This window comes from Corvus moneduloides, chromosome 9 (genome assembly GCF_009650955.1).
Source record: "Corvus moneduloides isolate bCorMon1 chromosome 9, bCorMon1.pri, whole genome shotgun sequence".
NCBI classification, from domain to species: Eukaryota; Metazoa; Chordata; class Aves; order Passeriformes; family Corvidae; genus Corvus; species Corvus moneduloides.
This window is the reverse complement of record NC_045484.1, coordinates 17,718,168-17,743,515: the sequence shown is the minus strand read 5'-3', so window position 1 is coordinate 17,743,515 and position 25,348 is coordinate 17,718,168. Positions and strand designations below refer to the sequence as shown.

General features: G+C 38.7%; 1 protein-coding gene and 1 long non-coding RNA gene across 5 annotated transcripts; one reads left to right on the top strand and one right to left on the bottom strand.

Moving 5' to 3' along the window:
* Positions 1–798: 798 nt before the first annotated feature.
* Positions 799–2,918, bottom strand: LOC116447768. Its single transcript, XR_004241690.1, has 2 exons — positions 2,533–2,918; positions 799–1,548 (listed from the first exon to the last, which is right to left on the bottom strand). It is a non-coding gene; the product is annotated as an uncharacterized LOC116447768 (long non-coding RNA).
* A 26-nt stretch (positions 2,919–2,944) lies between these two features.
* Positions 2,945–25,117, top strand: SH3GLB1 (SH3 domain containing GRB2 like, endophilin B1). 4 transcript variants are annotated; one of them, XM_032117298.1, is made up of 11 exons: positions 2,945–3,202; positions 5,988–6,129; positions 8,652–8,780; positions 9,613–9,746; positions 10,137–10,229; positions 12,245–12,283; positions 13,738–13,761; positions 17,759–17,848; positions 18,327–18,427; positions 23,420–23,651; positions 24,645–25,117. In XM_032117298.1, the coding sequence occupies exons 1-11, from the start codon at positions 3,131–3,133 to the stop codon at positions 24,750–24,752; spliced, it is 1,164 nt and encodes a 387-aa protein (XP_031973189.1). In that variant the 5' UTR covers positions 2,945–3,130; the 3' UTR covers positions 24,753–25,117. The 4 variants fall into 4 exon arrangements, with proteins under 4 accessions (XP_031973189.1, XP_031973188.1, XP_031973190.1 ...); XM_032117297.1 differs by having other exon boundaries at positions 12,245–12,331; XM_032117299.1 differs by lacking the exon at positions 12,245–12,283.
* The last annotated feature ends 231 nt before the right edge of the window (positions 25,118–25,348 follow it).

The window sequence follows — 25,348 nt, the reverse complement described above, 5'->3', positions numbered from 1 at the left end:
ACAATGCTACAAAAGGTTCTTTCTTCTTTTGGGGTATGTTACAAGAAAGGCTGAAGATCAGACAGTAGGCAAAGTATGGCATTCACCATATCTTCTGGTACAATGGTCACACCCCCTCTTCTTAATTCTCAGAGATTGGGCTCATGGCAGGCTTTAATTTCTTTTTCAGTCTGAGACAATTCTTGAGCCTGACAATCTTATGGCTCCAGTACTTTTACTAGTGACTGTCCTGCTGTCTAGCCCACTTCTGAGGACAGCTACTGTTTGATACTGTTCTTCCAACACAGCTCCTCAACCCTTGCAACTGATTTTATCAGAATGCATTGATGTATACCTCTACACACTGTGCATGCTTTGAATTCACCTTCAGCACCCCCAGTGTCAGTATCTGGCTTCTAATTAAGCCTGTGTGCTAAGGTATGGCTTTCCTTACCTGAGCCAGATTTATCCCAAGTTTATCCCAGTTTATCCCAAGCCCAAAACCCTGACAACGCTTTTGGCTCTGAATAGTAGTTGTAGAGAGGGACCTGATTTCCTACTAGAGCCAGCTATTGAAGCTTCCAATAAAGACAGGGCAGACAGCCTGCATGTAGTAATTTCTTAAAATGGCAACAGCAGTCTCCAAAATTCGGCTGTTAACACCTTCTAGAATGCCAAAAATATTTCCAGAGTTTGTCCTGAACAGTATGTAATAGGCCTACAGCATGCAGTGAAAGGGAATGTCAAGAAAGGGAGAAACTCAGTAGTGTTTTAAGAGTAGTAGAATACTGTAGAATTTGGAAAGCATGGAGTTCCAGGTTGTGATCCATTAAATGAATTTATTTATACATTGAAGTACAAAATGGGAAAAACATTATCTGAACTTGAGTTTTATATTAAGTATATAATCATGCAGTAGAACAGATCTTCCTCTTGAATAAGTGTACTAATCACTAGTTGAAGAGTTATTTTCTTTCTCTCCGTCACATTGACCACTAAACACTCATGAAAGAGGAAGGACATTAAAAGTGAGAACTGAAACACCAGATCCAGTGCCCCACATGTGCCAAGCAGCCCATCTGCTAGTGGTGGAAGTACCAGCTACTTAAGGGTTTTTCCTAAGAAGTAGTACTACTCTGTTTGGGGCTCCTCAGGAAAGGAGCAACTAAAACTAGGTTTCCAATATCCTACAAGATCACTCTAACCCATGGAGGTTAAAGGTGGGAGTCTTGTTCCTCTTCCATCCAGCCATTTTCTGAAGGAAAAGCAGTGCCAAGGATGTCAGACAATGTAACAGAAAGCAGCACTTTCCTCTCTGGCAGGCGAGGCTCACATGTCAGGGGCAGCAGCAGGCTGCAAGCTTCAGGGAAGAACTAGCAGTATTTTGATTTGGGAAGAGTTAAGACTGACTTGATGACTGTCCGTTCCAGCCTGAACATACTACACATCCAGGGCTTTACTGGGGAACATCGCATCTGAGGTAGTGCTTCTGCTACAAGCTCAGGCACTACTGCTTTCAGTTGTTTGGCATCTCTTCTTGTAGAACTCCATCAACGGGAACTGCTGGAACTTAGCGCCAATGGAAGTTATGAAGTGAAATAATTGCTTCTGTACATTCCAATTAAAATTTTTTGATGGTGATTTCTTTTTACATATGCTAAATTGATATCACAATAAATTTTAATCAGCACTTACATGACTATAATCAGCATTTGTCAGGCCATATAGTACTGAGCATTGAAAGAGAGACTTGTGGGACTTCTATATACCAGTAACACTAAGTTTAGGAAATGGAAACGAACTTGTCATATACCTTTTATATGCAAACACTTATACTGATGTGTAAGCAAGACAATACAAGCTGAAAAAGGTAAAATGATTCGAGAAAAGGAAACACACACAATACCTTTCAGGCCCTGTTCTTATCAGGATAAAAGGTACAATAGGAACTTTACACAGCCTGGGTTTTGTTTTGGTTTTAATTCCTGTAATCTGACCGGCATGTAAGCAAGATTGCTTTAATTGTTAGTTATTTCCCTTCTCTGGAATTCACTTCTTGTCATAATGCCATAGGATTTCCTCTGACTTTATCAAATTCAGCCACACATTACTTACTATTTGGATTATGACATAAATTACTTAACTGAATGATCAGGATCATTTTCAAGCTGGGTATATTAAGTTGTTGCCAATGATGCCACAATGTAAATGTTTTTCTAATTCCTGGCCATGTCAAAGGTCCTTTCTTTTCTTCTTGAACATTCAAAAATCATGATGAGAGATGTTAAAATAATGGAAATTACTAAAAGTAGAACTATTTTCCCCTAATTTGCTTGATTACTGCTATTGAGTTTTGCTACTGTACTCAAGGTCTCCAAAAACTTTTTGTCATGTTTTGGTGCTATTGCCTAGTTGCATCTCAGCAAATGTTTATCCAAACATCTTTTAATAAACAGCCTGTTTTTCTGCACGACTTCTTAAAAATTCATCCCCAGCTTACACTTCGACGGTCTATCCGAAAACTGTTTTTCGTGAGGACAAGGTTTGACTTACAAAACTCAGGACACAAGAAACAGGAGCGGGACTTGTCCTCCCAGAGCCGCGTCCGAGGGGGCCAGTCCCCGGGACAGGCCGGTTCGCGGTCCCTCGGAGGGGCAGGATTTTCACGCGTGGAGCGCGGACAGACGTGCCCGTGGGGCCACCTCCGCCCGCCCGAGCGGGCTCTGTCGGTGCCGCCCACCCTGCTAGGGACTCTTTACGGCAAAGGCCACGGCCGGCTCCGAGAGTCTCCCTAGCCCAGGGCTGGCGGGCGGGCTGACCCAGCCCCGAAACCCTGGGCTGCCCGGGACGAAGATTCTGACGGGCCACCAGGGCCAACCCTCCCCTTCCACCCCGCCCGCCATACCCTCAGCGCGAGCCGGGGCCGGGGCCGGGGAAGGAAGGCGGTCGGGGCGGAGCGGGCCGGGGCGGGGCGGGGCGGCCGCCGGCGCCGCTCACCCGGCCGATCCGGGCCCTGGGCTGACGCCGCGGCCCCGCCAATCCGCTGCGGCCGGGCCGGGCCCGGCACCGCCCCCGGCGGCTCCCACAGGGACGGGCCGGAGCGGCCGTCGCCGCTGCGGGTGCCGGGGCTGAGTCAGCGCCCCCGCCCAAGATGAACATCATGGATTTCAATGTGAAGAAGCTGGCGGCTGACGCGGGCACCTTCCTGAGCCGTGCCGTGCAGGTATGGACCGTCCACCTCTGCTGGGGCCTCGCCGGGACGAGGTTTTGCCGGGGCGGCCCCAGCCGGGGACGCCCCAGCTGGAGCCGAGGCCGCGGGTGGCTCCGCTGGGCCGCCGCCGCTGGGCCCGGCGCGGGGCGCTGGCTGGGGCGCTCGGCTCCGCCCCGGGGGCCGGGAGGGGCCGGGCCCGCCGTGGGCTCCCAGCTCGGAGGGAGCGCCAGGACCGGGTACGCCGGCGGGGGCGAGGCCGGAGCAGTGTCCGGGCTGGGCGGCGATGGGCTGCTGCGAGCTGCTTCCTCCAGCCGGCCCCTTCGGCCGCGGCTGGGCAGGCCCGGCGGTTCGCCAGGCTGGCTGTACAACAGCAGCCTCGGGGGGCTGGCGGGGGCGAGACAGCCCAAGGTCAGACGGGCAAAGAGGGGAGAAGGCGCCAGCACTGGGGGGGGACGAGGTGCGCAGGCATCGGCTGCCGGGAGATACTGCCGGACTTTGTGCATGTAAAGGACAAAGGTGTGTCTTGCCTGAAATAAGCAGCTGGGTTTTACTGGCTGCTAGAAATGTGTCCTTATCGCTGCCTGATCGGTAAAAGTCGAGGTCTGATGTGACACATGAAAGTCCGGTATGTGTCTGCTTAGGCTTTTTGTTTTGTTTCACCTTTCGTGTCGTTTTTAAGCTTGTTTGATAGCCCATTGTTTGCGATTCGGTCTTCCCCTTTCTTCGCAGTAAGGGCACTATAACTGTCTTTTGTTCCTTAGCGCTTGTCTTGAGCCGTAATCACCTTTGTTTATATAATCAAACTTGAACAGATCTCCTCTATGGAGATGGACATCCAAGCAGTGTATAGTAATCCACTTTGGTTTCTTGCGAGTTCTCGCTGGGTCACAGTCAGGTTTGGAACGTGATTAGCATTGTTATCTGGTCTGATGTATTGCCCTAAATCTCAATATTCAAGCAGAACCAGTGATCAGCAGCACAGCAGAGCTCTGAAAATGCAAACGCGTCAAAAAACATTGTTGTTCAAATTTAAATGAACTTAGAGCAGTCATTGTGGCCTCTCTTTGTGGTGGAGGTATTTCCATGCTTCCCCCACTACTCCTGGCTTCTTCCAGGTCTACCTGCTTCCCAGACCGACTCTTCCTTTCCAGCCTTCACGTTCTTTTTTCTTGTTGGACACGGGAAAAAAAAGGAGATGCAGTTTCACCCCTTCATTATAAGATCTTTTGATGGGACTTTGTGATTTAATTTAAGTCTATATGTGAAATTATGGTCTTCACTAAGCAGTCTTCACACTGCTGAGAAGATCTATGGAAATATTAATAGGAAATATTAATAACTTTGTATACAAATACTTTTGTCTGTAATAGTAAAAAATAATTCCAGAACTATTTTTACTGTATTGTAATGAATCAGTACAAAGTTTTTGAGAACACCTGGCATAGTTTTAAAAGCATTTTGAACAGTAGTAGTAGTACATCCATGAATAAATTCCCTTCTTCCCTATATGGCAGCTTAATTTTCTCATGAATGCAGTTTGCTTTTATGTAGAACTGCAAATGCCAGAAGCATTTATCAAGATGTGTATGCTATCAAAGTTGGTTAATCTTCATGTGGAAATGAAAACAAACTTGGACAATGGAATTTACCTCTATTGTATTCTGTTTCTTACTGGCCACCAAAGAACTTGTTAAGAATGAAGTTGGACAGTCAGGATGTTTCCAGTCTTAAGTTTCTAATTGGTAAATTTGTTAGAGACTTAATCATAAGAGAGATTTTCCTGAAAATGCCTGACTTTGAACTACGGGCTGTCAAGGGATGAGATCATTGTGAGGAACTACTGCTCTGAAGAGAGGCGGGCAAAGCCCTCACTTCCGGCTTAGCTTGGTTCCCTGATGTGAAACGTGTAGCTTCTCCCTGTCTGGGATTGAAGAACAAACTGCTTGTGGATTAGTAAGACTTGGCATGAATTTTGTATCAAGTGAAATGAATTGTCTGATGGATTTATCTGGCTAAATGAAGTTATACTGTACTTCACTGAAGTCACAGCTTGGACGAGAGCAGCAGAGGTCATCTTACTGTTTCTGTAAGGAATAACAGGATCAGTTATATGTAAACAGTTTATCAAACACTGATTTGTCTTATTCTAAAAAGTGAAAGACTCCCCACCCCCAAAGATATGTATTTCACAACTTCCCAAGAAAGTTTGTTTTAGCTTTTAATCTTTGTCTTTAGAAGCTTTCTTTAATGTCTAATTATATTTTAAATCTTCTTACTGAAGATTAAACTCCCTGTTTTTGTTTCCTCCGGACAGGACATTTTTTTCTATATATTCAAGGTAGCTGCAGTGGGAATCTGTTTTGTCTTCAGGTTTTACACTGGGAGAATTTACAAACAATTACTAAATATACAAGATTGAAGTAATCTTTTAATTTTCTTTATTACCTCTAGACTTTCTTTCATTTTGGTTTATGTTTTAAAACACACTGCAAAATTGGACAAAATGCTTCATGTGAGAATTCTCAGTATCAAGTTGAGCACAGGATTTCTTCATAATATTATAAATTACCTTTTTCATCTTGGTCTAATTAACATCCTCCTGCCCCTTTTTTTACCTGATAGTATAGATGTGTTGGTGAACTTAATACATTTCAAATTTGTCCTTAGATTTTTATTGATGACTGGGTAATGGTTATATCTTTTAAGATGTCATCTTCAAGCTAATATAAGTGACTGTTTTAAATTTCTCCTGGAAAATTATTTCTATGAACTTGAGTATTTTTAACCTAACTTGCAGTTCACAGAAGAAAAGCTTGGTCAAGCAGAGAAGACAGAACTGGATGCTCATCTGGAGAACCTTCTCAGCAAAGCAGAATGCACTAAATTGTGGACAGAAAAAATAATGAAGCAAACAGAAGTATTATTGCAGCCAAATCCAAGTAAGGAGCCCTTCAGGTTTTTGTTTTCAACTTTTGAATTAATTGATATGCCAGTGTAAATATTTACTGCAATAACTATTGCGTAAGTTAGGACAAAATATAGCAGTTTTAAAATCTGAAGGCTGCAGTAATGGAAAGCACTTTTTGAAGAGCTGGTAAGAACTGGAGACACTACCAATTGCTGGTACTTCCTTAACCTTTCAAATGGGGAAAACTTTATACAGAGCTTTTTAAACTGTTGTATTGGTTCCATACTCTGCTCAGTCTCAGGTTGGTGGATATTTTGAATTGTTTACTGTTTAATTGAATTTCCCACTCTCCAGATATCTTGGGTAGCTGTAAGTACTCTGAAGTTCTTCATGAGGTAGATACAATGGTTCAAGAAACTTAATTACTATTTCCTTACTTAAACTCTCAGCACAATACAAATCAGCTCGAAGCAGGCAAGATGAACTAAAATACCTGTCTTTAACAATTCCATTACTAAGAATTAGCACCCTACTTGTACAATACAAAAAAGTGTCAAATACAATTTCATCACTGTTGAGTCTCTTACTGTAACAGTAACAGAAAAAAATGTGGGCAGAAGAAATGAAGTTTTATGGTGTGTTAATTTTATTTCTTTCTGAAATTGCTGCTATGAGTAGTAATGTTGAGGAGATCAGCTTCAGAGTCATCCTCCAGTTGCTCTAGGGTTTGGAGCTGTAGGAATTTGCTTAGTGCATAGATCTAGATTTTAAGTCAAGACCTGGTATCTAGTCAGTGGGTGAATTACTTTACTGAAAAAATCTAAACCTCCTTTAGGTTTGCTTAAATGATAAAATTATAATACTGCTACTACCTCTGCACTGAAAGCATAAATATTCTCCTTGTAGTGACATACTGAGCTAGGGTTTATTAGTAAAGGTAAATCATAGATAGTGCTAACACTTTTCTAATGCCAAGTAGATAAATTCTTTATTACAGAGATGTTTAAAGTATTACTTATGAAGTGTGTTGCATCTTTCAGTTCCATGAAAACAGTATTTCAAAAATAAACCAACTAATCCTGTGGGAAGGATGTAGTAGAACTTGCAGAATATTCTAGCTCAAATTTCTACTTCTGTCTAGGCCAGAGGGAATAGTTGTCTTTTTCATTCAATTCAGTATTTGTAATATGCATTAGACTTTTTCAGAAACTTGTAAGCTTAGAATATTGAAGCACTAACTGGAGGCTAGTGGAAGTGTATAAAGAAGTTTCATTGCAAGGGTAATATATGGTAGTATCTCAGTTCTGCTCACCAGTCCATTTTCTGATGGCTAAAAATACTCAGCGTTGAGCAGTGGTCTTTATGAATGTAACTTCAGCTGTTTGGAGAGCTGCTTTTGGTGGTTGTTAATGGAGTGAGCCTGTCTGGGGGAGGAAAAATGAGTTTCAATCCCATTTATAATTGTACCTATAGATCAGACCCATGTAATAGTCCAGTAATTTTAGATTACTTTTCTGTTCTTTTATGATTTAGTAAAACATAAATATTATGACTTGAGTAACGAAAACAAATAACTTTTGATTCTTTTTGATTCACCCTTGTGGCCAGGGAATGATACCCATAATTGTCTGTCTTAGATTAATTTTTGTGACCTTCACAAGAAACTAGTTAGTTATTCCACTGCTGTTGAAAGTTGTCTAATTAACAAGTAGTATTAAAGTGGCAGGTTTGTTCACTGGAAAGCTTCTTTGTGGTTGACTGTACTATTGCAGGCTGAAACTAGTTCATACCAACTGTACAAAGCCAGCTAGATGGGAAACAAAAGCAGTTGGTCAGAGAAATTTGGTATTGTGTCTGAGGAATTTGCTTTTTCAGTTACAGAGTCCCTGTTTAGGTGCGTGAGGCCTTTCCACCTAAGAAGCTCACTGTGGCTTAGTATTATGATTGATGGGTAGTAATGCTCACATAGTCTCAACAAGTTTTTCTGATAGTTTTGTTGCCCAGACTAAAAAAATATGGGAATACGAAATGAAACGTTTTCTAATATCTTTTAATGGTTTCTTTCAGAGTGTTTCAAGGGAGCATGGGGTGTAGGAAAGAGGATATAATTTCTGGGGCTATCAAACTTTCAGAATATCTTAATAGGGAACTTACAGTAGCTGTTGAACTTAATTCCTGCACTGCTAATTCTAGTGAGCAATTTTGATGATTTTTTTCTGGAGGGGGAACAAAAGACTTTGGTTTTTTTAAGGAGAGGTGTTCTGTTATTGCTCTTACTGTGAAGACTTCTGATGAAATTCTGAAAAGTTGTATAACTATGCTAAAGGAGAAGAAAAGTATAATTTTTCACTTTCCCATATGGCTCAAATATTTGAACATGGCATGGCAAACATGGAATACAGTCTGTTTCCAAGAACAGGATCTTCAGTTTAACATTGTTCACTTAACGTTGAGTTTAATAGCTGGATTTTGAAATTCTTTTTTTGTTTGTTTGTTTCCCTTTCTGACTTGTGCTTTGAATGACAGTAATTATTTCAAATAAACATTTTTTAGATGCCAGAATAGAAGAATTTGTCTATGAGAAGCTGGACCGCAAAGCACCAAGTCGGATGAATAATCCAGAGTTACTAGGCCAGTATATGATTGATGCTGGGAATGAATTTGGCCCAGGAACAGCCTATGGTAAGAAGTAAAATACAGATACAGGCTTTTTTAACAATATAAAATTACATTTCTTCTCTTCCTCTAGATAAAACAGTTTAATGACATTTGTATCAGTTTGAGTTGACTTGCTGTATAACTGACCTTTAGGAGATCAATGATGCAGTTTCTATTCAAATCTAGAAACAGAACTTGTGGTTGGAATGGTATCCATCTTCATGGATGGATAATTATCTTACCAGAACAACTAATTTTGGAGTTTAGTTTCCTTGTTAAAGGAACACATCTGACAGTATTTATTGATTTTATTTGTTGTTTGGGGTGAAAATGTTACCTGAAATTGACTTCTGTGGTAAGAAACCTCTCTAACTGTACAGTATTCTTGCTTTCCTTAATATATAATATTTTGATAAGGATAATAGTGTGGAACATAGTCTAAATTTTATTCCTTCTCTAGTAAATTTATATACCTATGACAGGATGGTTGGGGGTATTATCTCTAATATTTTTACAGTATGCCTGTAAGTACAACTCTATTTGATACTTCTACAATGTGTTCTCATTGAAATCTTGCCTTGACCTGTGATTGTTCATAATAAAAATGGTTTGGCTTGGTGTTTGTGTGGTTTTTTTTTTTGGTGTGAGGTTTTTGCTTGTTTTTATATTGGGTTTTTTTGGTGTTTGGTTTGTTTTGGAGGTTTTTTTGGTATGTTTTTTTTTTTTTTTCTTTTGAAGGCCCTGGTCATGGCATTGGATTATATTTCAAACTGCTGGCCTAAACTTTCCTGACTGTAGCAACCTGTTTTGTTAACCTCCTGCCTGAACCATATGATTAACATTTTTTCCTTTACAGGAAATGCACTCATTAAATGTGGAGAAACACAGAAGCGAATTGGGACAGCAGACAGAGAACTAATTCAAACTTCTGCTATAAACTTTCTCACTCCCCTAAGAAACTTTATTGAAGGAGACTACAAGACTATTACTGTAAGTTGAATTGCATATTCTTCAGTATTTTACACCAATTGTAACTGTCAGTCTTCAAAAGATAGTAGTAGATAATGGTACATTATTACTTTCCTTGGGGTAATATAGAAAAATTCAAGTGAAATTTGTGCCTTTGGTGTATTTTCTGTTCTTTTGCCAAGGTAAAAACAAACTAATGATTAAAACATTTGTTTGGTAGGTATTGTTCTATTAGAAGTATGCATATTGAGTATAAACTGTGTGAGAATAATTAGGATCTAATTCTCTCTCTCTCTTCAACTGAAGAACTTTTTTTTATATGCTACTTTGTTAAAAGCATTTCCAAGTAGATGGTCTTTTGCTTGTGAGTATGTGTACCCATTCTCACAAACTAACCTAACTCGCTTTCAGAAAGAACGTAAACTGTTACAAAATAAAAGACTGGATTTGGATGCTGCAAAAACCAGACTGAAGAAGGCAAAAGTTGCAGAAGCTCGAGCTGCAGTAAGTAGAGGGTTTTTTCTAAGTTTGTCCATAACTTTCAGACTTACTGATATCAGCTTGACTGCTTGGTTATGTTTCCAGTCCTAGCTTCTTACCCTGGTTGTTTTTCTAGATACTTTTGTAAGAAATGCCTTAGTGGAACACAAGGAAATGGAAGTGAGTTGCTGATTAAGGTGTTAGTCTTCTACTTTTAAATATTCCATCAAGTTGAACTTGCTTATCTCTTCTTGCTCTATACTAGATGAGCCTATACTGCTAAAAATTACTTGCTACAACCTGCCAATATGGGTTTAAATACAAATACTTGAATCTCTGCAAATGTTGAAGCATATATATAATTGCTTTCAACTGATAAACCTATCTATATTTAACTTCTCAATGTCAAAAATATTTGTGGTTTATCTATTGCTTACTATTTCACACCACCAAACAGAGGTGAGACTCTTTAATTCATATCACTTCTGAGTCCCTCAAAAAATGCTTGTTCAAGGAGATTAAATTGGAACAAAAAAGTTACTGCTTTTTAAACTCTTAATATGCTCTAAATGAAGGAATAGACTGTTGACTGTATGTAGTTTCATCAGGATATATTTACAGTACTTTCATAGCTGTCTTTTTGACTGCATTCCTAAAAGTGCAGCAGTTAATGATGGACAGTGGAGTGATTTTTCCGATAAGGGTTAATACAGTAGGGGTCATGCAAATAAAGAAATCCAGACAATTTAAATACACAGGGACAGTGTACATGATGGAGAGGCAGAAGAAGGACTGTCAGATTTTGCTGGCTTTTCCAAATGGACATTTGTCCTGAAAGATCTCAGAGGCATCATCTTGAACTTTGGTAATAAAGTGTGTCGCATCTTCGGGATCGCGAGCCATCTAAAAACCAGCATAATCTACCTGACAGATCTGCTCTTTTGTCTCAGTCCATGTCATGCACACTGTCCCTGTGTATTTAAACCATTTGTATTTTTAAGTCTATGCATGCATTTTTTCCCTTACGTAAATTCTATGCAAAAAGAGTTACTTCTCTGTTTGTCAAGCTTTCTTAATTTGTAAGATGAACAATGGAGAACAGAGAAGGGTTTTGATCAGCAAGTAGTGCAATTTAGAAGCAAAAGATAGAGCATTGGAGAGTAAACTATTCCTTTGCTTGACTTTGTTCACAGTTAAGTTAGAAAAAAGAGTGTTTTTATTATTAGCTTCCTTTGTAGTGTGGTAGCAGGTATGTACCTTACGTTCTAAAGCAATGAAAAGACCATAAGGAATTGTTCCCCTTGAGCCTAGTATTAAAATAATGTATATATTTTACTTCAGTTTTAGTTCCATCAGCAGTGCAGTCATGCAGAGGTTGGTGCCAATTGCTGCTGCTGCTACTTGATCCTAAGTATTCATACAGCAGGTGTGCGGTTTTATGCACAAGTATTTATTAGTGCTGGAAGAGCATGACACTCTAAACCTCTTCACTATTTTGCCTACACTTTAATTTTAATTACATTTTGACAGTAGTGTGCATGTTAAAGAAGTACCAGAATGTAGAATTCCAGCAGAAATAAAAAAATTGCTCCTCTATTTTATCCTCTGCAATATAGAAGTGAGAACTAACCTGCATGTAGGTGTGATGCAAATGGGTCATATTCTGCTGGCTCCCTGATTTATAAAGGAAGAAACCTAACAAACAGGGCTGGACTGATAGGTTAGTGAAGTGTGTTGAGTTATGATGCAAAGTTTTATGTTTTACTATTTTCTTTGACAGGCTAAAGTGATACATTTTATCTACATATTACATACTTTTATAACTGGGAAAAATAATATTTGAAAATTACTTGTCCCATGCTTACTGTACAACTGCAACAGCTTAGATCAGTGTTTAAAATCAAAATTTAAGCTGTTTTGTTTACCTATATTCACTTCACAGTCTCGGTTAAACTTGCAGTGCTTTGTGACATTAACCTATTTACCTGCTATATTCACAGTGTTGTAACTTGCTTTTGTTTTTTATCTATACATTTAAGCAACTAAACACCTCTCAGCCTGAAGAGAATAACATTATGGTAAATGTCTCTTACATGCTCAACTTGCTGCATGTAAAATGGCTAAAGGTTTGTTGGCCTCCTGTGTTCATTCATTTTCCTGTCAAATGTTTCCTCTTGCTATCCAGCTCATTTTGGTCTTGTTTCAGATGTTTTCCATTCTAAAATGAATTGGTATAATGCACTAAATATGCTTATGTCAGTACAGCACTGGATGTTGTTTTTATCAGATTATTTCTGATAATTTGAAATACACAGTATTATATTCTAATTTCTGTGATTCTATGAATGTAAACTTAGGATACAGAGGAGTTGATTTTGCAATTCTGAAATTGTTTTCAGCTATTGGAGGAAAGGAATTATTTAGTTTTCCTATCTTTTTAATATGAGTACAAGTGAATTATGTAGAACAGCCAGGAATATATAGAAATTATTCCCTTCAAGCAATGTGTTACAAAGAACTGCAACTGAGTAATGTCACAGAAGCTAATGGCTTAACTTAGAGTACAATATATCCTAAACTTGTTGCAAGGACTCCTTAGTGCAGCTGGTTTTAGCACCATAGTTGTGAAAGTGGAAGAGAAAGGGATCAATTGGCTATGTACAGCATAGACTGTGCTGTCCAGCCTGTTCTGGTTGGGCTTTGGATCTGCACAGCATATTGGGTCTCATCTCAATTCAGTATTCCAGATTTCTCATCTGTGATCAGATGAAAAATGGTTATCAGGATAAACTTGTTTGTTACAGTTTGCTCCTGCAACCTTTATACGCATTTCTTCCTACTCCTGATTGTGTCATCATCTTACAATGGCAGAAGGTGAAGATTAAAGAAGAACAACATTGCAAGAGGGAATTGGAAGAGCAAGCTGAAGTAATTAACTTTTAGACTAAATCCCTTGCAGTTCTATGATTTTGCTATGCTGCTTGCTACTACTCTAATACTCAATTTGAGATACCTCTGTAGCATTTTTAATTAAATTTAGGTTTCAGTAAAAGTGCTTGTGAAATAGAAAACTGGTAATGAAATTAGCAAGAGAAAGCATTCATCTGTTTCAGTGTAAAAATGATAATAGTTTTCCATAGTTTTCCATTATTATAACGCGTTAAGGTAACTTAAGTTCCTCCTAAGGTAATTTAGTTTGTCTGATTCATGTCATTTTTTTTAGTAGTTATGTCTTGCATTGTAGTAGCTTGTTTTAAGCAGATTCTTGTAATATATACGAGTTCTACAAGTCACTCTCTCTTCAGTATCTAACTTGTTTCACAGATGTAGTGCTATCCATATTCATTATAGGTTCATTGTATATGAAGGGCTTTGGGCAACTGACTTGTAGCACTCCTCAAATCCCTGTGAAGTTCTCAGGACAGAAAAGTAGTTAAAAGCCAAAGTGTGATTACATACTGTAATGGAGTACCACCAATGTCTAAGTTTGTATGTTTTTATTTTTTCCTCCCCCACTCTTAATGCTGACTAGATATGGGCTGAGGAAGTGACGAAAGTAAGTAAACAATTTAAAAAATTGCAGATTTCTGAAATCATAATTTGTGCTGGTCTGCTGTAATAAAGAATATTACATGTTGTTGATTTCAGTCTGATGCTAGCAGCCTGATGCATTATATCAGAATACACTGGGCCTCTCCAGGGCCTTTTAGGCTGCAGGGGCAAAACAATGCCTGGGGTTTGTTTTATAGTAAGCTGTTTCTGGCTGTCATTTAGTATCAGTACCATATGATTCTCATGTGACAAGATACAATAGAAAGATAACTACAGGACTTCTCTCAAAATTTACTGGTATGGTATCCTGTTAAGAACAAGCTTATTTGAGAATTTTCAGAAATACTTGGGTCTAGTAATCCAAACTCTCCTGAAAACAGTGATCTTCAAGTTTTACCCAGGACGTGGAACACCCCACCCTTCCTCTCAGTGTCACTACATCTTCAGCAGCTGAAGTTAGGGGGTAGGCACATCTGAAAATTCCGCCTGGCCTGCAAGCTAGTTTATAAACTTAGCATTAGCCTTGGGATGGGGGTTGCAGCCTTCTCTGCCATACCATCCCTTGCACAGGGACAAATTCAGAGGAGCTAATGGAATAGCTGCTCCAGTGCCATGAGAAGGGCTGTTCTTAGGTTCACTGGCTCTGCCAAACCAGGATTGGCAACAGGCTGTAAGGGGGTGCACTAACAGTGAAGAAAGGATTTCTTAGTGGATTTCTGTAGAGGAGGGGTAATTAAAATTTTGTCAATAGAAGGAGAGCAGGGGCTTTGGAGTGTGGTTTTTAAAGGGGAACTAGTTAGGCAGCTGTGGGAGTTGTAGGGAGAAGCTGGGATATGCAGCTTCAAGTGAAATCTTGGGAGTTGTGGGAGTTGCTCTTCCAACTTTCTGTGAGTTATAGTGCAAACAAGTGAGGATGAGTGTGAGTTCGGAGGGAAGGAGGCATTTAAAGTAAAAGGAGGGGTTAACTGTGAAAGGAGCCTTAGGTCAACTTGTATCCTGAAGTTTGAGAATTGTTTTATTAATTAAGTAAAGTAACGTTTGGAAGCAGCAAATCTGTCTGCATACTTGGTCCTATTTTGGGGAAAAAATGGCAGGAAAGGAATACTGTTGTAATGAAAACTCATCTTGAAGCTATTTGCTTTTCAGAGACAAGGACAAGCAATTTTAGGATAGTGAAATTTAACAGATTGTGTCTTGGAAAGAAGAAATACTACAAAGTGCTTAACTACAGCATAAAGTAGACTAAAAACTCTAGCTCTTGTAATAAATTATGTAATTCGAGGTTCCCTTTTTTATTTAGTATATAAATAGCAGAGACTATTGAGAAGAAACTACAACATTATGTACTGCCAATGGAGCAGTAATCCATCCACATTTCTAAAGGCAGTCTGGTCTTCTGTGTTTGAGAGTTGGAGGAGGAGATTCATAAAAATTTTCAGTTTAAATACAAGAGGCTTCCCGTCAAAGATTTCAGACTGTCAGTCATCTTTGGATCAATTACAGGCTGGGTTTTTTTCAGTTAGAGTATTAAACATGTGCATGGTGGCAATGACAAACCTTCTTTAGTTTAGCTTCCTCTAACTCTGCATTTCAGAAGGAATATTAAATACTAGGCACAGCTATATATCCACTACCAGTGTTTACTAAAAGCATGTGTAGTAAAACAACATCAGGAGGGTGATTTTATTTCATATGCTTTTATGTGTGTTGTCTCTTCGCTGCAGGATTGCACAGTATTTCTGAGAGTATTTCTTGTATTCCTATGTGAAATCTGGGGAGATTATTTATGTATGAATACTCAGATTCAAAACCTGGTCTCATATTCTGACTTTGCAGAGCAAGTACCATTTTGAGGGATCTTCATGAGACATACCTAGTGAGGCCTTTTAATGGTCTTAAAAACACAGTACAACTGCAGCTGGAAAGTCTCATTTTGTGTTTTTGACCTCTTATCTCTATTCAGAAACAAAGATGATGAGGCCATAAACTTCTCAGGTTAAAAGTCAGCTGGTTTTCACCTTTATCCTAAGGTGTAGAATAGATATGATGTCCTGCTACTGTTCACCTAGCTGTACTGAAAATAGGGGTGGGCAAAACTGATTAAACACATTGTCACATAATTTAGTTCATGTAAATCTATAAAACCAGTACATTGGGCTTTTGTAAATGCATTTTAAATCACTCTGTACTGGCTATGTTAGTATGTGTTACCACATTACTTGCTTTTCCTTTGCTTACAGAAAGTAGTTGATTTGCTAGAATGTTGTTGAAGCAAATATAATTATTCTGATGGATATGTCCCCATCTTGTAAGTTCCTATTCTCATGTATTTACTTACCTGACAGGGAGACAGAAACACATTAGCAACTGCTGAGTTCAGGGAAACACGAGAGAAAACTATTTCTCTCCAGATAAAAGATTTACTTATTGTTTTGATGGTTTTTTAAAAGAAAATTAAGATGCTGCTTTTCTTCCCCTCTCGGCTATCAGATTAGCTTTTTTCATCTCTTTGTTCTTGTATTTCTCTCAAAGACTGGCAGATGGATTTCACTGATACTAATTCAGATTTAATCAGAAAATTCCAAGCAAAGATTCTTTCCTCAAAAAACTTTGAAAACTTACTAGTTTGGAACTTGATATAAACACTGTTTTCAGTTTCAAGTAAGAAGCACACAGTTCTCTCTAGCTGCTTCCTCACTGTTTAGTTACTGTGTAAGCCCTTCCAGCTGCAGTGACTTCAGATAGAAATACATTTCTTAGGTAACTGTATCATTCTTCTGCGCTCTTTTCTGAGAGTCCATGTGACTTTCATACTGATTAACATCAGTTGAATGCAAGAACAGAATGTTTGCAAGCACATAAAATGCCTTTGAAACCAGTGTTTTACTGGTATAACCTGAAAATATATTTCCTCCTTTGTTGAGAATAGCAACTGCTGCATCTTGGACTTCATGTAGATTTTTTGCCCTTGGGTTTGTTTTTAGAAACAAGGCACTAAATGAATATAAGCATTGAGGCAAGGTAATCCACATTTCAGGCTGAGGACATTATGTCTTGGAACAATGAATCTTAGATATTAGAGCACATAATTCTATGTATGTGTGTTTAGTGTCCCTTTTTCTTTACCCCTATTCCCACCCCTCCCCCCCCCCTCCCCCCCGCCAAAGTACTCTTAAGTAATTTTGGCTGTGCTATATTGAAGTAATTTAAAACCAGTGTAACACTGATACCTTACTTTAAAATTGTTGAGAACTATATATAGTTACAGTTTTTTATATATATATATATTCCCTATATGTAAGGAATACATTTGAATTATTGAAATATGAAACTTGTATTACATCATTTCAATAGAAATTTTACTCTGATTGTAACACCAAGTATTAGAATATTTAGTATAATTCAGATTTATTTATTTTCAAAGATTCCTTGATTACAAGCTCCAGAAATAGTTGTAGTAGTTTGGTGGTCAGTATAAGACATTAAATTATGATACATCGTGATAAAACTTAACATCAAAGGTTTATGTACAGCTGATTGCTGTGCAGTTACCTGGCAAAAATAATGTGAGATTTACCCTGAATTATTTCATCAGAGACCTGTTAAGTTGATGTATAGGAAAAAATTACATTATTCTTGGCTGCCACTAGTATGTTGACAAAACTCCTGGTGCAGACATGGTTATGCCAGTGAACACTTGGTTTGTTATTGGGAGAGGTGGGGTAATACTGCTGGCAAAGAAATGCCTTTCTTTTGCATATGTAGTAGGTGTCTGATAATAAAACTGCTTGCTGTGTACACAGGGCCTCAACATTTCTGAACCCAGAATGCAATTACTATTTTTGCCTAGTAAAGATCTGCAAAGAAAAAGCATATTTCAAACACCTAAGCTTGTGATGAATGCATTTGTGTGAGCAGTTCTGCATCAGCCGGGACTGTTGCAGTGGGCAGGTGTAGCACAGAGCATTGTACCAGTACCTGATGTGCATTCTTACTTTTAGTCTGAACAGGAAGTGCGAATTACTCAGAGTGAATTTGACCGTCAAGCAGAGATTACCAGACTGCTGCTGGAAGGAATCAGCAGCACACATGTGAGTACCCAAAGGGTGTTGGGGAAGGTCAATATCAGGGCACCTTCTAAAAATAGCTGCAGTAAACTACCTGGGAACTCTGGTGTATGAGTTTTCACTTCAGTGCATTAAAGCATCAAACCACAAGGATTTTTATTTTTTTTTAATTTTTAATTTAATTTTTTAAATTAGTATCCACTGAATTTAACTTTACTTTCCCGTTAACATTCAGAATGCAGGACCTTTCATTTTCATTCTTTATACCGAGCTTCCCATTCATCAGATCAATTGAGTGTTGAAACGGAAAAAATGTTTGCTTGAGTATGCTCATATTTGTGACATTTCATTGTGTTTACCTGGTAAATCCAGGCACTATGCCCATCTGGTGTTTATCCCTAAGTGCCACTATTGGCATTAGCACCTGACGAGGTGTGTAGTCCTTCTAAGGCAGCATGGTGCCCTTACAGGCTAAACACTTGAATTCTTTGCTGTGTTACAGGCACATCATCTCCGCTGTCTGAATGACTTTGTCGAAGCTCAGATGACCTATTATGCACAATGTTACCAATATATGTTGGATCTCCAGAAACAACTTGGAAGGTAGTAGTACTGTATAAACTTCAGGAAAAAGCTCAGTTTTTAGTAAGTGCTTATGAATAGTAGGAAAACTTAAACTGGTATAACAGTGATGAACACACGGGCATGCTGGACTGAAAGGAAATAAATCTGTTCTCAGGTAATTAATATGTAATTACCCAGTGCAACTAGTTCCCTAAGCCTACACACAGCACTAATGCCTTTTGAGGGTTGATCTACTGAGATTTTTATATATTATGTAATAGAGGAAGGTGAGCCCTTGGTAACCTCATTTAATGTGACAAAAAGGAATTTCTAGAGATTTATTTGTAATCATTCAGTTGTCTTAAGCTTCATGCTACTAGACTGCTGTGCAATGTGGAAGAAGTTTTTATAGTTTCTATAAATTCCTGTTGCCTCTGAATTCGCTATAGGTCATTATCTGATTTTCAGTGAAACCCTGTTCTCTACTCTTAACTGAGTTGCCAGCATAGATACTGTATAGGGGGAAATCTACTTCATACTATCTATTATCCAGAGCACACACAGTGGAATGAACAAGTTTGTCTTGTTTTACTGTTTCATGGGTTTAGCATTTTTAAAGTAAGAGAAGAAACTGACGTTAGTTTGTGCTCTTAATCCTTTTTTGTGTGATTGGTGAGAATGTAGCGAGATCTACATAGTTACACTTCATAAAGTTTCCCTATTCTAATTCTTCACAAATCAGCCTGTTTCAGAGTTATACAGATCCTGTTATTTACATGAGTGTATGCACTGAAGAATTGTTTGTACTTAGAAGTTTGCTGTAGTGTCTGTTCTAGGTAACTGTCTCTGAGATATCTCTGTTTATGTTTTCCCTGACAAGGAAGTAAAAACAAAAGTGTTCTTGAGTCTTATCCTTTTCCTGACTTGCAACTTCCTGTGGCATTTGATTTCCTCAGTTTGTTTAAATGTGTAGTTTAAAGGCTTTCTTAAGTCTTGAAAAAGACCTTAAACTAGTAAACTGTAGTTTAAAGTATTTAAAACTTTGATCTAAAAAAAAGCTACACCCTTAAAGTTACATCCCAATCTAATACATTCCAAATATTCAACTATAAAATGTGGTAGCACATAAATACAAGTTGTAGAATTGTAAGCTTGAAAACCAACATTTGCAGTATGAAGGAAAAGGAACTCTTTAATTAGAAATTAAGTGAAATATATTTACACAACTATTTTGAGAGGATTATTTTTAATACATGTGCTCTTATCCTAGTGCATTTACCAAATAGAAAGCCTTAAGCATAATACCCTTAATCTAAGGAAGAACATGTTCCTGTTTAAGTTCTGCTTTAGGATGTATAGCTTGTCTTTGTTTAAAATTTGTGTAAACTGAAACCAGGTATAAAAAAAGTGCGTTTGAAGAAAATAGTGCCTTTAGGAAAACAGAAGGATGTATCTTTATGTGATCTGAGTAGTATTTTTAATAAAATTACTATGACTGGTTGAAGACCAAAAGCATGGAAGCATTGCAGAATTCTAAATGCCTCTAACAGTGAAATGAAGTTTCTGTGTGGATTAAAATAGTTATGGTATTAAATCTTGGGCGTGTCTTTCCTTCCTTGTGCAAGGAAATCCCACTGAAGTATAACAGAGAGCACTGGGACAGGGTCTGAAGTCATGCTCCTTGCTTTGGAAGAGTGTCTCTATTGATAGGGATGTGGTGTGTAGCACTTGCATTAAATAAGCAGATGAGTAGGGTTTCTGTTCTGTGCTCCCTATGTTATGCAGGCAGATACAGACCAAATAAACAACTTAGGCTGCTCAGCTAGATCTTGCTTGTGTCTGCCAGTGCTGTGTTAGTTAACAGATAGTGCTGAGTTACACATCTTTTCACATATCTAAGAATGGTATTGTGCAATATTCTCACATGAAGGCCAAGAACTGTGAAGGACTTAGTTTCGTTTTGAGGTTGTTGATGGACCGAAGGCATTCAGCCTCTAAGTGAGATTAGTTTGTTGCTTGAAACAGAAACCTGGTTCTCAGAGGAGATGCATGTTATGTTTTACCTGGATCAGAATCCGGGGCATAAACCCCTTCCTAGTTCACATTGAGACTATTCAAGTTCCAAAGCTGAGCAGTCAGCTGATGTACTCTCCAGAGGCAGCTGTACCAAAGGTGGGGGGAAGCTCCGTTCTGAGTTTTACTCAGTTCTCTTTATATAAATAGACATGTTTTTATGGATGTTTCGCTTCAAGGGAACACCAACTGCTTAGCTCTGTACTGCCTTCCCCTGCTGTGGGGCTGGATTGATTCTTTAAATCAAATCTCCCTTTTTTATTTTCAGTTCCTCAGAATGAACTAAACAAATCTATTTCAAATATTCTGGTACCCTGGCTGCTTTTTTTCTTCAGATAACTGCTTTTGCTCTGAAGTTTCTCAGCTTCCCTGACAGACAAATATAAGCTTTTGCGTAATTATTTTTTCAGATTATCCATCACTACAAGCTGGGAAATTCCTCCTGTTACTCAAGTATTCAAAAAAAAAAACCAAAAAACCAAAACCAACCCAAACCAGACAACCTCCTTATAGCTGAAGCCTTCCACTAAAATGCTTTATATATGACTTTGCAGAAAGAGTGACACTTAATGCCCCACTGATTGACAGAGCGGTTATAAAGTTTTGGCTTTCTGTTCCACTGACTGTACAAACCAGTGACCCTTTGAAGTGAGCAGAATGACTTATAAGTAATTACTGTGCTAACTGAGAACAGGTTTAGCAGTATATTAAACAGTCATTTAGCAATATTGAGAAACAGCTGATTGTCATTTAAAATTAAATCCCTCTGGTTGAATGCCCACTAATCAAGTAATAAATACATCATGAGGCACAGCTGAGTTATACCTACAGAAATGTGGGATCTGGTTTTAGTTCCCTTTATTCTGCTTGTTTGATTTGTTCAGGGAACATGGTGAACTAGTTTGAAAAACTAATCTAGCAAATGAAAAAAAAAATTGGTGGCATTGGAGTTTCTGCTTGGTGAGTTGAACCAGCTCGTTATGGTCAAGTGGGGTCAAGGTAAACCAGAGGGGGAAGTGAGACCTCCTCCTTTGCACAGTAGTAAGCTGCCAACTAAATTCGGAACAGGGTCTTGAAAGTCTTCCCAATTTTTACACGCAGTTCAGTGACTGTCAAGGGGCTAGTGCTGTCCTTCATATTACACTACTGCTCTTTCCCTTCAGTCAGATACAATTTTGTGACTGCAAAGTGAACATGTTTAAAAAGCTGTTCTCATGGCAAGTAAGCAATTTTCCTAATACTTGGTTAGTTCAGATTCTTGAATTAAAAGCAGCAGATCTAGATTGCTAGATAGATCAGATAGCAGATTGCTAGATCCGACTCAAATGATAAAGAATGAACATTGATGTGGAAAAGGGTTACTCGAGTGGGTCCGCCCTGTTCCGTGGCGCAGTGCATTTACCAGTTTAAGTACAGTGTGAACCTGTAGCCTTGTGTGCAGGACTGCTGTAGCTGTTGCAGATTTGAGCTACATTAATTCCACTGTCATCATTGTCACATGAGCCAAAAATTAGTTCCTGTGTTGATGGGTTTAGTTTTTACCTGCATCAGTTCCTCCTTATGGTCATACGAGCACCAGTAATGTTGCAGGCGTGATTATGGGAGTATACTGATCTGGATTTGCACGGGTAAAGTTGCCACTGAACTGCACCTTCAGAAAGAATCTTACTGGGGAGCAGAGGTGGGAAGGGATGAGATCAGACTGTTTTCTGGTGGGTTCATGTGCTAGATCTTATGTCAAAAGAGTAGGCAAACAAAAGGAGGGGGGAGGTAATATGTCCATATCCTAGATGTTTATGAAAAAGCATCTATGGAGAAGGACTGATGAGGAAAGTTACATGTAGGAATTCACTGGTCAAAAGAATGGAAAGAAATGCAATTACAGTCATCATGACTCAGTCTAACTCCTAGGTGCTGGCCCTTTTTTAAAACCTTCATTGACCTACTCTTTAACACTCATCTGGATTCTACCTTACAACCAAGTAAGGTAGCAAAGGGACAAGAAATTGCTACATCAGCTGCTAAATAAATAAGTTTAGCCTGCCATGGAACTGCCTCCCAGGATATGGGGCAGAGTGACATGAGATAGTCTCAGAGCTCATCATTGCTGTTCTGTTCTTCCTGCTCCACTGCCCCAAAATCTCTTGCTGCTTTGCTCTCCTTTCTGCTCCTTCAGTGTTTCAGTCATGTTATTCTGTGCTTTCCCTTGTATCTGCTTGCTCACTTGTAACAGTTTTTTGTGACTGAGCTCATTAACTAAGTAGGAGATTATACCCTTTTTTTCTCCTCTTTTCTAGCCAGGTTAATGGGTTTAATTGACTTCATGGGAGGGTCTGGCAAGCACTATGGCTGGCACTGAGCAAGTAGCAGCCTGACCTAGAAATGAGGAGCTTAAGTTGATAAAAGTTGATTTTTAGAGTAAAAAATTCTTTTGTTTTACAGCGCTAAGTTAGCTGAATCAGTGAACTGATTTAGATTACAAAAATAGTTGTGTGATTTTTCTTGCTTTCAGAAGGAGGCTGTGTTTCTAAGTTGTATTATATTTCCCTGATCTGGTTCGTCAGCACAATCTTTTGTGTAACCACATAACTGAGGAATGAGCAGGAGGAGGTGGAGGCTACTTTTCCTGGCAGAGCTGTCAAAAGAAATGTTTATCAAAATACAGTCTGAATTAAGTTTGACCAACAGTGCTTTTTTGGTTTTGCCTTTAAGAGGCAAATTCAAAGGGTTTTTTTAAGGTGGCAGTATTTTTTTTTTTTTTAATTATATTGATTTGATTTATGCTGCTTATCAGGAACAAGTATCTTTATGTCATACAACTCTCAGTGCTATTCTATTACTGCTATCTGCTGGTGTTTATTGCTGATAAAAATAAGAATGCTAGTTTAGGCATGGGAGCATGTATAATGCCCTGTGTAAAACAGATCCACTCAGAAGACTTGTTTTTTTCTCTCACAGCTTTCCATCTACTTTCCTCTCTAACAACAATCAGTCTTCCACAACTCCTGTGCAGAGTGTTTCTACTCCCTCAGTCTTGGCCTCAGCCTCTGCTTCATTGCCTTCAGTAAGCAACTCAATCGTTACTTCAGGCCTAAGTGAACTGAAGTCATCAAGTGGCAGCAGGAAAGCCAGAGTTCTCTATGATTATGATGCTGCAAACAGCAGTGAATTATCACTACTTGCAGATGAGGTAAGAGTTTTCTATCTACCTTGATCATTTGAAAGTAAAAATGGGAATGCTTGTGAGTAGCCAGTTAAGATGTGCTACATCAAAAAGTTTTTGTAGTTGATTTTTTAAAATTAAGTTTCAATAATACCCTTGAAGCATTGTGCTGTACCTATATATCCTAATATTCTGTAGTGAGAGTCAACATTTGTTACACCATCTTAGCTTGCAAGAACATTTGCTAGACAGTCAAGATGCAGGCCTACTGTCTACTTTTCACCACACCTTTGGCACTATGATCAGTATGATTAGTCTTTCAAACGTTGAATATTGCAATTTGGGAAGAATATGAAAATACAACTACTACTTGCTTTGATGGTGAAGGTTGTGTTGTGTTTATTCCTGTTCTGGTTCAGTTGCAGTCATAAGTCAGAGAGTATGCAAAGCAGATGGAGATAGATGATGAAGCACAGTGCTGGAACAGAGTTTCACCTGGTAATGTGACTGTAGCTTAATGATGAAGAAGAAATTCTGAAAAAAAAAATCAGATTTTGGGGTTTTAAATGTGCATTACTTCAGTATTTCTATTTGACTCTTTTCTTATTTAGAGAGTGACTTAGATAGAAGCTGTGGGCTCAGATTTTCTGTGAAGATAGAGCACATCAACACCATCTGTCTTTCTGTCATGCACTCCAAAGAAGTTTCTTTTAGATTGCCTGTTAAGGCTGAGGGTGGATACACAAGATTTAAAGATAAAACATAATAGAAAAGAAACTGTAATGAATAGAATTTCAACAGTATAAAGGTACTTCAAAATACACTACTGTGTCTATTCTTTTCCATGGGCCAGTGAAATAATTTTTATGAGCATTAGGTTATGTTCTATGGATGCTCATTTTAAATGCTCTGTTTAACCTGGTTAGTCTCAATTCTAAGACATTGGAAATCACATGAAGATATACTGTAACTCTCTTCCCTGCAAACAAAGTTTATAATAATGTGTTTCTCTTTTTTCAGGTGATAACAGTGTACAGTATCCCTGGCATGGATTCAGACTGGCTGATGGGTGAAAGGGGAAATCAGAAAGGCAAAGTGCCTATTACTTATTTAGAACTGCTAAACTAAATGGTCGGCCTGAATAGAGACTGTCAATTATGGCAACTCCATATTTATATACAATTAACGTTATGTAAGCAGGTTTATGTGTCTTCCATGTTATTGTCTTGAGGGACAAATACCAGCCATTAAAAACTGGCTTTTCTGCCAGCATGGTTGCACGGTCAATACTCTATTCAAACTTAATGTGTTTAAAGCTTTTACTTCATGTGCCAAGAACGTTTCCTACAGATTTGTTTCTACTGAAGTTTTCACTAATACAAGCTTCTACTTTTGAGTAATCTAGATTGAAAGCAGGAGGTACTGTTTTCTACTGAAATTTTTCATTAATGGCAAAGCTTTTCTTCACATAAAATAAACTTATTGTGAACCGATGCAGGTGTAGTGCATGTTATTTGAATAACCAAAACCGACGTGGAACATAAACCGTGTGATTCTGTTCCCAACACTTGTGGAGCTCGGATGTGCTGAGGCACACATGGCTTCTGCTGAGTGTCTCGTGTATTAAGTCACCTCTGAAAACTTAAGGCAAGTTCCCAGTATGCTGAGATTTTAAGCTGCACCTAGGTGGATTGGCACAAACTAGGGACATGCATTCTGACTTG

Excerpts from the sequence above, each read along its gene's own strand:
- SH3GLB1 (XM_032117297.1), top strand. The coding sequence starts at position 3,131 with ATGAACATCATGGATTTCAATGTGAAGAAGCTGGCGGCTGACGCGGGC. Across the intron at positions 10,230-12,244 it reads TTGCAGAAGCTCGAGCTGCA|CAACTAAACACCTCTCAGCC; the intron begins GTAAGTAGAGGG and ends TATACATTTAAG. Across the intron at positions 23,652-24,644 it reads TATCACTACTTGCAGATGAG|GTGATAACAGTGTACAGTAT; the intron begins GTAAGAGTTTTC and ends CTCTTTTTTCAG.